The following is an 18,099-nucleotide window of genomic DNA, read 5'->3' as shown; positions in this document are numbered from 1 at the left end:
TATTCCTCACTGCAGGCATGCACACATGCAGACACACGTCGAGTCGAGCTTCCCTGTAACCTGCACAAAGATGCCTTTTTAGGACATGTGCTAGCTGCTCCAGAGAGATGTGTTCAACCTGATAATAGTGCCCCCGTAACACGATTACAGCTATGACAAGGACAGTGATGGTTCTGTAATTTTATTAGACAGAAGCGAATCTGCAGCAAGGTGCAGGTCATCACTTTAAAGGGGAAACAGCACAAGCTGCCCAAGAGTTCAGCTTCAGAATACCATCTGGAGCTCGATGATACCGTCAGTGGTTGACTTCAGTTCTCTGGTGCTGGAGTGAGTGTGAGCAGAATCAATTTACTACACATCCGAAACGTTCAAGAAATTTCTCCTGTGAAATTTTTTTTTTTTTTTTTTTTACATCACATGGTTCTTATTTTCGTGTTCATATCTTCAGGGGTTCGCAGTGAAGCTCTGTTCAGCGTACTGTGTGTTGCATGTTGATATTGAAGGAGTCACTTCGCTCTCTTCCTCTCTGAGGGGTAAATGGGAAATCATTACAAAGCTTGGAAAGTGTCCAGAAAGGGGTTTCCACGGCAACAGAACCACCGTTCCCATCCGTCCCTCTCCGTCTCTCTCTTTCTTTCCCTCCCTTTTAGGGAGTGATGTGTAAGTGTGTCGTGTCCTCATTCCAGGACCTTCGTTCAGTCACTCACGTAGACGTGATGATCAGCATCATCATCACGTTTATGGATACATCCAAATGTTTCACATATTGAACTCAGTTCGAGCCTTATATAAAGGGGATGAGCCATAAACCTTCATAAGTGTATGAGTATGAATGACGCTTTATGCTTTCATAAGCATGCACGCACCTTCATAAATATGTATGTAAATCAAGATGATAGGCCACACACCTTCATTAGTATGTGTGTGAGGGAAGCTATGCTTGAGAAATATGCCTTGAAGTCATTCGCAGGCATTGCAGCGGGCAGTGGGAGTGCGTTCTATTTATATCACATATGTAATCACAGTTTCCTTCTTAATTGAGGCAATTGGACCCCACCTTCTCCATGAGGCTGTCAAGAGAAAAAAAGGAGAAATCTTGGACTATCTCCAAACACACAACATGGACATCAGTTCAGCCACATATGAGCCCGGTTGAAATCTTCTCACTTACTTGACCATCCTGCTGCCATCACCAGAGTCCTGCTGATGTCCTTCCTGTAGCCGGAACAATAGTAGCAAGCAGCAGCTGTCTAAACAGATGTGTGTAGTGGAGTCTGTTGAGAAGAAGTGATTTGACATATTCTGGTGCGTGTTCTTGTATTTTTTTTATTTTGATTTGATCATTTTTGGCCTTCTGTCTTCTGTCTGTCTTTTCTTGTGCTGGATGCTCAGCTTCTGAATAGTTTGGTTGCACCCTCGGGGTATCACGTAAAAGGAAAACATCAGTCTGAGAGAATAGAAGATCATGCAGATTATCGGTAAAGAGCTGAGACGAGAAGATCATCCAATTGCATTAGCTGGTTTTGCTTGTTCAATCTTTCCATCAAGGGCATGTTGAACATTGTAGCATTTTTTTATTGCTGATATTAGACTGTTTAAACTTTGGTGTACTCAATGAATTCTTATGTGTGTCTGTGAGGGTTAAGATGTTATAAAGATTTTGAAAGAAGTCTCTTCTGCTCAGAAAAAAAGGCTATATTTATATAATCAGAAATTGTTTTTTTTTTCCAATATATTTTAAAATGTAATTTATCCCCCCCACCCCCCATTTATTGATGAAAAACATATTTGAAATTAAAATATTTTGCTACATTACAAATCTTTACTGTCGCTTTTTATCAATTTAATGCATCCGTGCTGAATACAAATATTATTATATTGCTTAAAAAAATTCTTACAGACTCCAAAATTTTAAATAGTAGTGTACCTCAACTGAATACAGTCCAGTTTTTGCATGTGCATTCTTCTTCTGCCAATACTAAAACACTGTGACACTGTTTCCTGCACTGCTGTGCAATGGGATTCCAACATTGCTACTAAATCTATAGTGCGACTCCTGAACGAATGACTCTTGTGAGACAGCTCGTTTTAGTGATTCAAAACCATAAAGCACATCCAATGTACAGTAGTTTGATTCCCGAATGAACTCTTATAAATAGTCCTTTATTGTGTATCAGAACCATACAGCATGACCTATAGTCCAACCGATTCCTAACACATTACTCTTACTGCATGAGTCTGTTCTTTTTAATGTCCAAAAAATACAGAATGACCAGTGTTCTGTAGTCTGATTCCTGCTTGAATTATAAAATGGTTAATTTTGGTTAATCAAAAACACACAGCGCATCATGTGTAGTCCAATTAATTCCCAAATAAATGACGCTTGTGAAACACTTCTTTTTAAATAATCAAAAACAAACACACTTGTTTGTTTCGCTGTGGAACGGCATTTATGTTTTCCAAATATTTCTTCCTCAAAATAACAAAAAAATAATTAATGGACCATTAAAGATTTCATCCCTGTTTATTCTTTCGTTTTTCCCACTTTTTTTTTTTTTCACACAGATATGCATATTGTTGTTTTATTCTCAGGTGGCCCTTAACTACTAACAGGGAATGTTCTTACAATTAAAAAAAAAAAAAGAAGATATTTAAATGTTAGGACAAAACATTTCTAAAGTAATGTTTATGGAATGTTCTGACAACCTTATTAATATTTCATATAAATTTTCATAACGGTGACTAAAAAAAGTTCTGAGGTCAACATTTTCAGAACGTCTTTATGAAGTTATTTGTACTTAAACCATTCTAAGAAACTTTATTTTGTAACATTCCAATCACGACAAGAAAACTGGACATTGTAACGTTCTAAGTTTTGAAAATAACATTTTGGTTGAAAATAAAGTTAGTATAACACTGTAAGAAACATTTTTTTAACCTTTCAATAAAATTATAATCACAACAAGAAAAACGGTCATTACAATGTTTTAGAAACATTTCAAAAAACAAAATTTGTTACCTGCTCTTCCTATAGTTTTCAGTTCAAATGCTGTATCTCTCGCTCTCTCAGCCTCTCTCTCTTTGTGTTTGGGGAGGGGGGACAGCTGTATATCACTGCTGTGCAAACAGTTGAGTGTGATTAAAGAGCGTCCCCCAGGCAGCCTGTCGCCCACTGCACCCTCACACTCTGCAGACCACACTCAATATGCAAACCACTACAAGTTTAGTCTTGATTTTGACAGCCAAGAGCAATTTCTCAAAACGCACTGTGTTTGATCCAGCACTGTTTGACATTTTGTGTTCCCTCACATTTTTCCTAATAGTCCAGTTTCAGCAGACTGGGCTTGAGCTGAATCCGGTCCTTAGAGTCTAGTTGTCATTTGTGGTGTTTGCGATATGGGCTGTATGACATGTACATATATTAGACGGAGCAGCTGTACCTTGGTAATTGACTGAGGGACTCTCTCTCCTCTCATAGCACTGCTGACTGAGCTAAAAGGCTTTAGTGGCTAATGTCAGTGAGTGGTGCGTCTTAATCCTGTTGAGAGCGCAGCCGAGGGTGAAATCCTTCTTTGATTATTGCTTGCTATCGTTGCCTCTTTCCAGAAAACAATTTCTCCGCAGACTCAACTGCAGAGACAGGAAATCACCGGCAAGACTTCCCACCCAGGGCATAATGTGTGCTCTTCTGCACCTCTGGAGAAGTAGGGAATATGGGATTGATGATTGCAGATGTTTTATGCCTGTCATACACACTTATCCAGAAAAGGTTGAGCAGCATAACTCCTATTCTAAACTACAGTATATAATCCTCCTCCATTGTCCAACAAATCTATGGAGTACTATTAGTTTGACCCTCTGCGGTCCAACTAGCTCTACAGCATGTTATTAACCTATGTGCTATAAAGGTACTGAGAGTCAGTAGGGAGCCCTAATTTAGGCACAGAGTTAAGAATAATAAGGGATAGTTGTCAATGGGGATTCATAAGACGGAGGGTTCAAACTGTAGCAGATGTTAATGTAGGCATTGTGCGCGAGTGTGTGTATCTGACTGTATCTGAGGCATGCTGTCATTCACCACAGGCAAACACTCTGACTCATCCCTTGGTACATAAATTTACATTTTTATAAACCCTGAGTCAAATAAAGGTAAACATATTTGGGTGAAGGAGGGCCTGTATTATTTATAATATGCCCTCCTGTAGCTCAAACTGCATGGCACTAGCAATGCCAAGGTCATTGGTCAATGTGCATTTTGAATTTAATATAAGTCACCTTTGGATAAAAGCCAAATGCATAAATTTAAATGTAACTATCAGAAGAACAGCAGCAAAAATCACCCTCAAAACCTTTACTACCATTATATATTAATATAATGTACAATATAATAAAAAATAAGTATGAATTCACCCCTTTAAATTAGACCTTAACTTCTGTTACATGGTGAGATAGGACATTGTAACTAGGATAATATTTAGAAATGTTCATTTATTTAATAATTAATTTTTTTTTAAAATGATGATTGAAGTTGTGATGTAACAGAAGAAGCACTATCTCTTTTCGAAAGTGACAGTGACAGTGACGTGTGGCCAAGTATAGTGACCCATACTCGGAATTAGTGCTCTGCATTTACCCATCCAAAGTGCACACACACACAGCAGTGAACACACACACACACCGTGAACACACACCCGGAGCAGTGGGCAGCCAATGCTGCGGAGCCCGGGGAGCAGTGTGGGTTCGGTGCCTTGCTCAAGGGCACCTCAGTCGTGGTATTGAGGGTGGAGAGAGCGCTGCACATTCACTCCCCCCACCTACAATTCCTGCCGCACCTGAGATTCGAACTCGCAACCTTTGAGTTACGAGTCCGACTCTTTAACCCACTGTTCTCCACTGTTATTGAAAAAGAAAACAATTGTAGGGTGGTGACTTGGTTTAATCAGTTGGTTGTTGATTGGATGGAGGCAGATCTGAATATAAGCTTGCAGTCGATGGAATATGTGATTGAAAAAGTCTGGCATACAGTACATCACCACTAGAAGTCTGTTATTTTGCCCGAAGATCGAGTTATGAAATTTTGATTAAAAATTACATAGTCAAAAAAAGCAATATTTTTCACAAAATGTTCATAAAATAGATTTGATGAAATGGATGTTTATAAAAATAGATTTATAAAAATAGACATTTTTAAAATATATACAGGCTCAAAAAATCATGGATAAATTGTTTGCATTAAGTTAATTGAGATGCATTTATAAAATAGATGATGGATTTCAATTTCATTCGACTTTAAGTGTATATACATCAACAGGCAATATTGTGTAATTTTTAATCTGACACTGAATAGAATAGCCCCAAAAGATCTTTCAGCCAATAGAATCGTTTAGGTGCCCAAAGGGGGATATGATTTTGCCAGGGAATAGGATTTTGCACAACGCCTGAATATTCCTTTCAGTGAGCTCTTTTGTGCTGCTGATCCTTCCACACACACACACACACACACCAGCCAGGCCTTTCCTCCCTTTCAATCTTATCTTTAACTGACTCTTTCTCAGCATCTTTTTTCCTCACTCTTGGTTTAGTTTTCTCCCTCTCTTTCTCCCTCTCAATTGCTACTGAAAGAGGATCAATAATTCAAGAGAGCAAATACAACGTGAGCCATTTCTCACATCATCTCTCTGAACAAGTCATACACGCACTCTCTCTCTCATAAAACATAATCTCATATCATACTTGTAACAGAAATGTATTTGTGTTAAAGTAAGGTCTTATTAATGGCCTACGCATAATTTCTGTAAATGCAGTGGATTTTATGTATGTAGTGTTTTTTATGTTTTGCTATCATTGCTGCACTAATATAACGTTTATTATTTTGGTGATTTATTTTTATTTATGTATTTATTCATTTTCTTAGACCTGGCCTGATCAATTAGCAGACCAAATCGTGGTTAACAAGACCTTGCAAAAGCTTTCTCTTTGAATTTTTTTCATTGCTTTTATTTTCTTTTTGAATCACACATTGATCCTATTTCTTTGTTTTTCTGCACTTTTCCTTTATGTTGGTGCTTGTTAATCCCATATCTGTGTGTGATTGCACACGATGGCATAATCCTATAATCTTCAGATCGATCAACTCCTCAGTCTCACTGATCTCGTTTTCTCTTTTGCCAGCCAACACATTTCAGTGGCTGAGAAATAGTCAGCATGCACTCTACTCAGCATCCACCTCCTTCTACATATGAAGCACTATATATACCTAAGCGTTTTAATTCCATCTGGAGCATTATTCATAACCTGAATTTACATTCTAAACTGCTGACAGCATCAGCTTCATTGCTAACATTTCATTCCCATTGCATATTGCATTTAATGCTCTGCTCCTGTTGGTTTACGTGAGATGGCACTGTGATTGTAGCGCAGTGTTGAGGTCCCATGGGTAAAAAGTGTGAATGAGGGAGAGAGGCCTGCTAGACTTGAGAGGTTAAAGGGTGAAGGAGCATGAGAGAGAGAGACTGCCTCGGAGTGGAGTGCTGCTGGTTAATGAAGGGTGAAGGAGAAAAAGACAGAACAGAAAGAAAAGAACAAGCACTGCAGAGAATATTAAAGTGTTCATGTTATCGCAATTTTTTTTAACATCTCTATATCAGAATTCCCCCTGCCATCCTGATGACTGCATTATTCCTTGCACATTAAATATTGATAAGTTCAACTGTGACGGAACTCAGTTCTTTCTGTCTCATGTAATGCTTGAGATGTGATTTTATTTGGCAATGTTGGCATTGAACTGGCCCAGTGAGACGTGTAGCTCTGTTCTTTAGTCTCAAAAAACTGTTTTCTTTCTGTTTCAGGTGCTTTTGTCTGGACTGATCGGAGTGGTGTCATGGAAAAGGCCCCTTTCTTTGGTGGTAAGAAATGAAGTATAGTATACTAATAAGCATGTGGTGTTTTTTTCTTTCTTTCTTTTTTTCTTTATGTATGTGCATGTCCCCCGAATATTCATCATATTTGTTCAATTGATATGGAATTTTTAATGGTTCATTCTACCCATGCACAATATTAAAATTCTGGTTGATATGAAAAGCCAATAATTAAATTAATAATTACACTAAAAGTCAAAAATGTAGAATAATTATGATTTTTTAAAGAAGTTTGAATGTAGTTTCTTATGCTTAACAAGGATGCATTTATTTGATCAAAAATACAGTTAAAGTACAAGTATTGTGACACATTATTACAATATAAAATAACTGTTTATATTAATTAAATATATTTTACAATGCAGTTTATTCCTGTGATGGCAAAGCTGGATTTTTGGCAGTCTTCAGTGTCACATGATCATTTACAAATCATTTTAATATTTATTCAAATTTGTTTGTCTAAATAAATTATTAAACTGCTAAAAAACTGAAAAACTTGTTTTTACAGTATGAAGAATGGATCATCATTTTGATATTTTCTAAAGATTAGATTTAAAGGCAGGGTAAGCGATTTTTCAAAAACGTTATAGAAAACTGAGTCGGGGCCGAGTACCAAAACAAACTTGTAGCCAATCAGCAGTAAGGGGCGTGTCTACTCATGATGTGGAGGAGAGAGAGTTCAGTGAACAGCCGAGCCGAGCGACAGAAAGGTAGAGATGGCGGATAAAAAAACAAAAGAGGAAAACGTCTGCGGAATGATAAGGCAAGAAGTAGGTCCCGTGTAAATATCGGATCAGCTTTCCAGCGCTGGAGAGAACTCAAGGAGCGGAAGGCCTGCGATCGGCCGCTGAGGTTGCTTTGTTTCTTCTCGATAAGTGAGTAACACCGCCGGACGCGGCATGCCGCAACAGCTAAAGCCTGCCTACACTGGACGCCTGTATTTCAGGCGAGAATGTATAGTTGTTTAAAACACAAATCTGCGGTTTATTTATAAAAACAGCGCCTATTTGAAAATGTGCTTCGCCAATTTCGGGAGATGGTCCTCACTGCAGAACACAAGATCCAGGGGGTGGAGTTGTATCTAGATCCAACTCCTCCCACCTTACATAGACCTAAACCTACCCGTCTCCACCCCCTGATCCATAAACCCACCCATCTCCACCCCCTGGATGTGGATCCAACTCCGCCCCCTGGATCTTTGTTCTGCAGTGAGGGGCTACTGAATTTCGGAGACGTGAGCTCCACGCGATCACCGCGCGCTCATATGGAAAGCCAAATGGTTCAGAATTTGCGTGCTTTTCACCGCCGTATCAATATTAAAACGCCGTTTTCATAACGCCGCCAGGCGTTAAATAAGCGCCATCAGGCGATAAGTTAACGGCAGATGCCACTACGCGTTAAAATAACGCCACACGCCACTTGAGATGCAGATTTATTCACTCATCTACATGGACACACCTCTCATGGCTACGAGGAATGTACGGCAAGTCTGAGCATCCAGTTTGCTAGAGCGCGAAGATGGCAAGGAGAGCGTTTGTTTTGCAGTGTTAACACTGTAAATGACTGCACTCGCCTTTTACTGTCTGATAATCCCGGGCCTGATGTCTTTCAGTCATCATTAAACAGGTAAAGATTGTGTCTATGTTCTCCAAAAGTATTTAGTTTAAGAGTAACGGTCAAAGTTTAGATAGACATGATTAGCATTAATGTATAAGGGCTGTCGATTTAACTTGTTAATTTTAATGGGAAAATAATGGCACAAAAAAAAAAAAAGTGAACAATTAACTCGTTCAGTATTTATTTTGTATATAATTATTATTATTTTTTTGTAACAATGTAAAATTCTTTCCGTTCACTTTTGATTAAGTTTTAGTATCCTTGCTGAATATTAATTTCTTGCATTCATTAAAAAAATCTTACTGACCCCAAACTTTTGAATGGTAGTGTACACATATTATTTAATCTAAAATGAAAAGAAATTTAATCTAACTAAATACTTTTGGAGAACATAGACACAATCTTTACCTGTTTAATGATGACTGAAAGACATCAGGCCCGGGATTATCAGACAGTAAAAGGCGAGTGCAGTCATTTACAGTGTTAACACTGCAAAACAAACGCTCTCCTTGCCATCTTCGCGCTCTAGCAAACTGGATGCTCAGACTTGCCGTACATTCCTCGTAGCCATGAGAGGTGTGTCCATGTAGATGAGTGAATAAATCTGCATCTCAAGTGGCGTGTGGCGTCTGCCGTTAACTTATCGCCTGATGGCGCTTATTTAACGCCTGGCGGCGTTATGAAAACGGCGTTTTAATATTGATACGCCGGTGAAAAGCACTCGAATTCTATAACCATTTGGCTTTCCATACGCTCAGTGCTCATGTATCCCGAAGAGAGGAGCATAACCTCGGCTAGTCCTTCTGACATTTGCCGCTGGCTCTAATGTGTCTGTAGTGGTTAAACATAAGATATAATTCGTTTTGGGTAAATCTAACAGGTAATCTTTGGTCTTTATTCTATTGTTCTTCTAATATGTTAAAATGGAAATGAAAACAGGCAATGTTTGATATAATATTTAGTTTCATTGTAATGTATGTTCCCTGAACTACATTTCTGCGGCTATTAATGTGTTTAAATGAAAACGAAAAGAGGCAGTGGTGTTTGATATATTTCGTCTGTAAATACAGTGAGGAAGATTGCAGCAGCCAAGGCGAGCTGACTGACGTTATACGCTGCTCTTTGCAGAATTTACCTATCGTTAAGCCCCTCCCCTCGAACGCAGACTAGCCAATGGCAGTCGAGTATCAGCTGCACGGGGAGCATAACTCGGACATCTTTAGGTTTCACTGCCGTAGAGAAACATTGGAAGACCCGATGCTCGCATCGGTTTTATGGGGTTTATTCTTCAAAAATGGAAAAAAGATGTGCCTGTGGTACTTGTAACACTGATTCCAGGTATCCTGAGAGGATGGGCAATATAATTTATTTTATTACATTTCCTGAATCCAAACAAAACAGAGCAAAATGCCCCTAATTATTCACCCCAATACAAATGAAGACAAAAACGTTCATTTTCTGGTTGTCATACACTCAGTTACAATTTTCATTCATCTGCTCAAGCAGAACATTAATGTTATCTTGTGCTTTAGCAAGGTATCTCTGGCTAAAACTAGCTAACAAAGTTAGTGAGTCCATGCTAATGTACAAACCTAAATAGCGGACTGTTCTCGCGTCTTGTACAGTGTAGGTCAAAAACACACAAACGAAGGTCTACATTTCAGTCCCTCTCCATATTAAACTGGTTAAAGGTACATTAATTTAATCGTACCCTGCGATACATGAACAGTGTTGATCCTCCATGTTGTCATCCGCGATCGTGATATGACCGCTTTGCTTTGTGATCTGTAAACCCTCGCTTTGAGTTACCCACCGTATTTATTTTTAAATATGTTATAAATAGTTACTGTTGCTCCCTCGGACAAACAAACGGAGTTGCTCTCACTGTCTTTCAGTGACAGCTACAGTGTGAAAACCTTGTTCCACGATGTTTTTGCACAATTTTGGACACAGAAGGCCACCAAATGGGAATTAAATATTCCATGGAGGGATTTATAAAATATTTAAAAATAAATACGGTGGGTAACTCGAAGCGACGTTTACAGATCACAATGCAAGCGGGAGAAGTCTCATATCACGATCGCGGATGACAGCATGCAGGATCAACACTGTTCATGTATCGCAGGGTACGATTAAATTTATGTACATTTAACTAGTTTAATATGGAGAGGGACTGAAATGTAGACCTTCGTTTATGTGTTTTTGACCTACACTGTACAAGACGCGAGAACAGTCCGCTATTTAGGTTTGTACGTTAGCAAGGACTCACTAACTTTAAAGTTATGTGATAAAAAGTTATGTCACCAGACTATTTGCCTAATCTTCTCGGTACTTTAGACCGCGATGGAAACACAGACAGTAGCAGGTCTGGGGGAAAAAGTGGTTCCAGGTAATTTCGGTGGAAAAGCGGCTTCCAATGTTTCTATGGCGGTGAAACCTAAAGATGTCTGAGTTCGCCCAGTGTTGCCAGATTGGATGGACGATTTCCAGCCCAAAAGCTCACAAAACCACCCAAAATGTTAACTGTCAAAATAATGTGATAGAATGTAAATCAAGGTTGATAAGAGCCATTTTAACTCCTTATAACGAAATAATGACAACAAAATAATATAAATATAATGCTAGATAAATTTCCCATGAATCAATTCGGGGAAAATGCATTAAAGAGAACTACCAAATTAAAATATGCAAGCAGACACTGTCAAAACGGCAATCAAGAAATTAACCGATACCCTCGAAAAACACATTGTCAACAGTCCCAATATAAGTGATCAGAATAAGCAACGTAATTATAGGTATTTCACACTCCTTCATGCACACACCGTGACGGTCAAAAATGTCATTCTGTATGATAATCCGACAATAAAAAAAATGTAACAACAACAATAATGCTCTTACTTTCGTGTCGCTCTATAATTTCACACAGAACTAAGTCTTTCTTGAAGTTCATATAGAACATAATAGATACCAATCTGGACCGTTTAAAAGATAAAAGACAGGATCGTATAGATATAAATAGATTTTGATTAAATAATTTAACTGTGCTCTGATTTCAGAGTTGCAGTGATATAGCCTTCATGTCATCTCTCCCTCAACAGGTGTAATTCACGTTTTGAGAGTTAAAACACTCTCCACTCTTTAACATCGAACTTATAAATAGGCATTATGGTCACTTAAATACATTCAAAATCAGATCCGTTATCGCGCTAAAACCGTCGCTCATGAATCGTCACGTCTGTCTGCTGATCCCTAGTGATTGGCTAAAAGTGCGGCCGCGACGTCAACATCAGCATCAGATAGGCTACTATTGTGCGTGTGTGTTTAGTAACATTGTGATGACTGATTGGATACATGCAGTAGGCTATAAATGCACACTTGGGCTTGTTTGTTAACCAATTAGCCTATCAAAATTGATATGTTTTGAAAACAGCCAAACTGACCAAAAACCAGCCCAAATTTTGTCCACCCGCCCAAACCAATATTTACTCGCACAATGAAATTCAAAACTTCCCAATCTGGCAACACTGGTTCCGCTCCCGTGCAACTGATACTCGACTGCCATTGGCTAGTCTGCATTCGAGGAGGGCTTACCGTTAAGTCATTTACCGGACTTGCGTCGTTCCGTCCGCGGGAGTTCACACTCCGGAATCTAACTCGTGAAGTCCAAACTACCGAGGATGCAAGTCAGAAATTTGCGTACTTGGTATTGAGAAACGCGCGCAGACCTAAAGTTATGTCACCAGACTATTTGCCTAATCTTCTCGGTACTTTAGACCGCGATGGAAACACAGACAGTAGCAGGTCTGGGGGGGAAAAAAGTGGTTCCAGGTAATTTCGGTGGAAAAGCGGCTTATATTTCACAGAACTAATCGTTACCTGGGTTGCGTTGGCTACGTATATGTGGGGTGGATCTATCAAAATAGGGGCCAGACCCTTTTGGGGTAGGGGCGTGTTTGTTTTGGTGATTTCAAATATCAACATTGGCTTCCAGAAATCGCTTAGCCTGTGTTGTTAATTTTTTTTTTTTTAAAGATTAACCATAACTCAGCATTAGATGATGGCAGAGGCATTCTAAATGTAAAAATAGAGGACATTAATAGGTGCAATCAAATACTGATACAAATCTAATATTGGCCAATAATAGATATGTTGTGCATCCCCAGTTCATTCTTAAATTATAATGTTTAGCAACCCCCAAAGGTGTGAATATATTGTTACATCTTTGGGATTCATAAACCATTTCTATGTTCAATTTTATCCTCTAAGATTTTTAGCGATTTGTTTCTTCCATTTGTAATATACCATTACCAGCATGTGACATGCACATGTATGTTAGACTTATAGAGGCAAATTTTTGTCTTTGCCCTCTGCCCTGTCTGAATTTTGCAGTGGATTTGTTCAGTTGTGTGATGCTAAGGCATTATCACAGTGAGCACTATCAGGAAGGAGCTGTAGGGCTTCTGATTGCCTGTCATGTAGTGCTCTGTAGACAGTGTGAGCTGAGCATGCACAGATCCAGCCTGGCAGTCAGTGGAATGGGAATGGGATGTAAAGTATATGCATTGGGTTTTGCTCTGTTCAGCCAGCCGTTCTGCTCATGCATAATTGCAGCAGGGATTGGGCACGCTGGCTGAATTTTTCATGCCTTGTTCTGTGGGATCGGCTAGCTCCGGAGGGAGCATTAATGGAGAATGTACAAGTTTACAGATTGCAAAATGGGTGGGATGTTGTTAAATCCATACCCTGACACAAAATCACACACGTAAGACAAATGCATACACACACAGACAATTGCTCTCAGCGGTTCACGCAATGGCGGACACAGCTCTGTATGTTAAAAGTATAATTCAGTCTTCCATAGACCACAAAAGATGTTAAGTAGGATGTTCATGCTGCTCTTTTCCTTTCAGTGAAAGTGAATGGTCACCAGTGGGTGTCAAGCTCCAAAAAAAAAAAAAAAACCCGCCATAACAGTGGTCCATATAACTTGTGCACTGTATTACTATTTTAAGTGGTCATTCACTTAAAATCTTCCCTTATGTTGTAGCTCTCTAATGTCATGTCATTAACGACATTGTATGGAAAAGAACAGCATTTTTTACATTTTATGTAAAAAGAAAAAGTGAACTATACCTTTAACTAACCTTTGAACACCTTTTTTTTTTTTTTCTTCACCATATCGTCAACACTTTCCAGCACTGCTCTGATTCAGACTAAACATTCTTGTCTGCCTCTAGAAATCAAAGAAGTGTTTACAAAAGGTTGGAGCAACATATTAACTCTGCTCAGATGTGATGCCTTATTATTTTAAACCATTTGAGATTTGGCAAAAAAAGCTGAAAATACAGGTGCATTTCAATAAATTAAAATGTTGTGAAAAAGTTAATTTTTTCTTGCAAGTTATTTCAAAAAGTGAAACTTTCATATATTTTAGATTCATTGCATGTAAAGTAAAACATTTCAAAAGTTTTTTTGTTTTAATTTTGATAATTAGAGCTTACAGCTCATGAAAGTCAAAAATCAGTATCTCAAAATATTAGAATATTTACATTTGAGTTTCAATTAATGACCATCCCTACAGTATAAATTCCGAGTATCTCTTGTTCTTTGAAACCACAATAATGGAGAAGACTGCTGACTTGGCAATGATCCAGAAGATGAACATTGACGCCCTCCACAAAGAGGGTTAAGTCACAGAGGGTCATTACTGAAAGGCGTGGCTGTTTACAGAGTGCTGTATCAAAGCATATTAAATGCAAAGTTGACTGGAAGGAAGAATTTGGGTAGGAAAAGGTGCACAAGCAACAGGGATGACCGCAAGCTTGAGAATACAGTCAAGCAAAGCCGATTCAAACACTTGTGAGAGCTTCACAAAGAGTGGACTGAAGCTGGAGTCAGTGCATCAAGAGTTACCACGCTCAGACATCTTCAGGAAAAGGGCTGCCAAGCCACTTCTGAACCAGAGACAACGTCAGAAGCATCTTACCTGCGCTGTGGAGAAAAAGAACTGGACTGTTGCTCAGTGGTCCAAAGTCATCTTTTCAGATGAAAGTAAATTTTGCATTTCATTTGGAAATCAAGGTCCCAGAGTCTGGAGGAAGAGTGGAGAGGCACAGAATCCATGTTGCTTGAAGTCCAGTGTGAAGTTTCCACAGTCAGTGATGATTTGGGCTGCCATGTCATCTGCTGGTGTTGGTTCACTGTGTTTTCTGAAGTCCACAGTCAACGCAGCCATCTACCAGGAGATTTTAGAGCACTTCATGCTTCCTTCTGCTGACAAGCTTTATGGAGATGCTGATTTCAATTTCCAGCAGGACTTGGCACCTGCCCACACTGCCAAAGGTACCAAAAGCTGGTTCAATGACCATGGTGTTGGTGTGCTTGATTGGCCAGCAAACTCGCCTGACCTGAACCCCATAGAGAATCTATGGGGTATTGTCAAGAGGAAGATGAGAGACACCAGACCCAACAATGCAGATGAGCTGAAGGCCACTGTCAAAGAATCCTGGGCTTCCATACCACCTCAGCAGTGCCACAAACTGATCACCTCCATGCCACGCCGAATTGAGGCAGTAATTAAACCAAAAGGAGCCCCTACCAAGTATTGAGTACATATACAGTAAATGAACATACTTTCCAGAAGGCCAACAATTCACTAAAAATGTTTTTTTATTGGTCTTATGAAGTATTCTAATTTGTTGAAATTGGTGGGTTTTTGTTAAATGTGAGCCTAAATCATCACAATTAAAATAACCAAAGACTTAAACTACTTCAGTCTGTGTGCATTGAATTTATTTGATACACGAGTTTAACAATATGAGTTGAATTACTAAAATAAATGAACTTTTCCACGACATTCTAATTTGAGATGCACCTGTATACCAATATTGGTGTTTTTCCTATTTTGATGTGGCATGTTTTGCTGTTGTCTCGACTTGTTCTTTTAAGCCTGATGATTATGCCCTTTATATTTTAGCTTATTTCAACATATTCCCTCAGTTAGTAGCCACATAATGTCATATTTCTCCTCATGTCTGGACTATCACTCTGGGGAGATCAAGATCTCATTAGATGATTATCTTTCTCTCGCTCGCTATCTGTCTCTCACTCTATCAGTCTCTTTCTCTCTCTTTCTCTGTATGATCCCCTTTATCTCTCTGGCTCTCTCTCTCTTAGATGTAGTACACAAGTCTAGATCAAAGAATGAGATGAGTTACAGCATGAGATGTCTCTCTGTGGGATTCAGGTAAACACGGCACTTTATGGCCGAGATGAAGTACTGTATTTTAGCAGCAGACCCTAGACTCCATCAGCGCGAGGGAACGGACGCTTGAGTAGTTTGTTGTTTATCTGCACAAATGATTTCCTCACACACACTGCACACATGCATGGAATCCTCAGGAAATAATATTCAAATTCCAGGCTTTACTTCAAAATGCCTGGGCATTTGAGTAAATTGCCTCTGGTGTTAATGTACCTAAACACTTTGCACACATATGCTATCTTGAAGTCTAGGAAATGTAGAAGTGGTGAGGTCTGATGGACAGGTCTTATAAAGGGATCAACACTGGCTGACATCCAGAGGAATCCCTCCCAGCTGTAGCCTATTACAGCACTGAAAGCAAAGAAGTGTACAGGACTGACAAGTGTGCCATCCGGAGTGTTTTCTCCTGACTTCAGGGACTGTCATTGAACTTGATCTCAGGGGATCGCCGATCAGCTGGTGAAATGCACAGTCTTTCCTCGCGGGGGCAAGTGTCTCCATTCACATGGGCCAGCGATGATGATTGAGTTATCAATACGGCTCTGTCCGTTCAGTGCCGTAACACGGGAAAGCGTGGCACAGTTGAACGCTGTCAAGGTAGAGAAAAATTGATGAGGCTCTCCTCCTGCGTACCTAGCAGAGGGGGGAATTAATCAGCTTTTAAAGGTGTCTGACAGAGAGGGAGGGAGCAGGTGAGTAGCCACATTAATTTATTGTGGAAATGAAAATGGCGGGAGAACACAGTGTTCACATAGACTGCGGTTTAATAAACTGGCTCGTCTTCGATACAGTATTTCGCAGCAGGACAGTAGCTAGTCAGACATTTCTCACACCAATGAAAAGATGACCTTGAATGAAAAACAGGACGAATGAATTTCAAAGGACATTGATTGACATTCATTCTCATGTGTGCAGCACTGTAGACTGCGTTGAAAAGTGTGTTATCTGAAAGAGTATTTAAGATAGAATGCCATTAACCAATATTTTCAGAATAATCTACAGAGAAATGCCAGCTAAATGACGTCCAAAGCCATGAAAACAGCAAAGCAGCCCTTGAATGGATCTATGACTTTGCACAGATGTGCGACAATAATGATCGCCATAAAACTGTGGTTAAAGTGAACCTGGATCACGGTTCATGAATTATTAAAGCTTGTTTGTGTCCTGTTTGTCTGAATTGATTTGGATTCATTTTGTGTGTTTGGAGGGTAGGAACTCCACTAGTGGGACTGAAGGCATGTAGAGAGGCCCTGCTCTGCTCCTCATTAATTATTAGTTTTCATTAGGCCTGTAAATATGTGCTTTTTTCTCTAAATGTCTTTTGGTCACATTTAGATTAAATTTGATTCCTTTGGTAAGGTTAATTTTTCGAAGTATGCTGAAAAAAAAATAATAATAATGGAGGGACAAAATGTACACTATTTTAATACACCAGAAATATCTGGATTTGGTGGATTTTTACAACCTATATATATATATATATATATATTTTTTTTTTATACGTATATGTATAATGGTGTGACGGTACACGTATGAGTATTGAACATTTTCGGTATGGGTCTTTTGGTTCAGTATGCTGGTTTAACCACTGAGTGGAACTTCATTAAAAAGTTCTAGTTTTATATATTGTTACTTTTGATAAATTTTGTCCATTTTATCAGGAAGTTCAATAAATGCCATTTTGACACTCTTTGATGTGGTGCCTCAGATCGCTGTATAAATGCCTCAGAGTGAGGGCAATCACCCTCTTCTCTTTACTATAGTTTTTACCTGAAATAAACATTAATGTACAGCTCATGTAATCGATCAATCAGTGTTTCAACCACGGAAAGACATCAGGAAAACATCTTGCAAACAAAATGTCATGTAGCATTTCATTTTCCTCAGGCAAGTCGTCAGGGTCCACAGCTCCAATTGGTTCACTAGAAAAATGGAAGAGCATTTCAAGAAATATTAGACTATACTCATTATATTTTACTTTAACTGTTAGTGATGTCTTATTTAATGTATGTATAAATCTGTTATGAAACAACCCTTACCAAAAAGTTGTATACTTCAGGTTTATTTTATTAAGTATACTTAAAGTATACTTAAAAATATACTTGAACTTTACTTATGTAGTAAGTATACAAATATCAGTGTACTAGTAGTATACTTGTAAGTGTACTATTTCAATACTCCTTGGGACTAAATTGGCCCACTTTTTAGTATATAAAAGTATACTTTTAAGTATAGCAGTAGTAAACTTTGAGTACACAACTAGTTTACATCAAAGTTTTTATCTTTGACTGCAACTATACT

General features: G+C 38.8%; 1 protein-coding gene across 5 annotated transcripts in view; it reads left to right on the top strand.

Annotated features, from left to right (window-relative positions):
* Nucleotides 1-18,099, top strand: part of fam189a1 (family with sequence similarity 189 member A1) — a 105,625-nt gene that overhangs the window by 36,690 nt on the left and 50,836 nt on the right. For 4 of the 5 annotated variants that reach the window (XM_058783657.1, XM_058783656.1, XM_058783655.1 and 1 more), the window contains one exon: nt 6,849-6,905. In XM_058783657.1, coding sequence (XP_058639640.1) covers nt 6,849-6,905 — 57 coding nt within the window. Of the gene's footprint in view, nt 1-6,848; nt 6,906-7,618; nt 7,793-18,099 lie in introns of those variants that run through there. The other variant, XM_058783658.1, reaches the window with a different exon arrangement.

This window comes from Onychostoma macrolepis, chromosome 07, assembly GCF_012432095.1.
Source record: "Onychostoma macrolepis isolate SWU-2019 chromosome 07, ASM1243209v1, whole genome shotgun sequence".
Taxonomy (NCBI): domain Eukaryota; kingdom Metazoa; phylum Chordata; class Actinopteri; order Cypriniformes; family Cyprinidae; genus Onychostoma; species Onychostoma macrolepis.
Note: the sequence above shows the minus strand (reverse complement) of the source record. Positions and strands in the feature narration are given on the sequence as shown.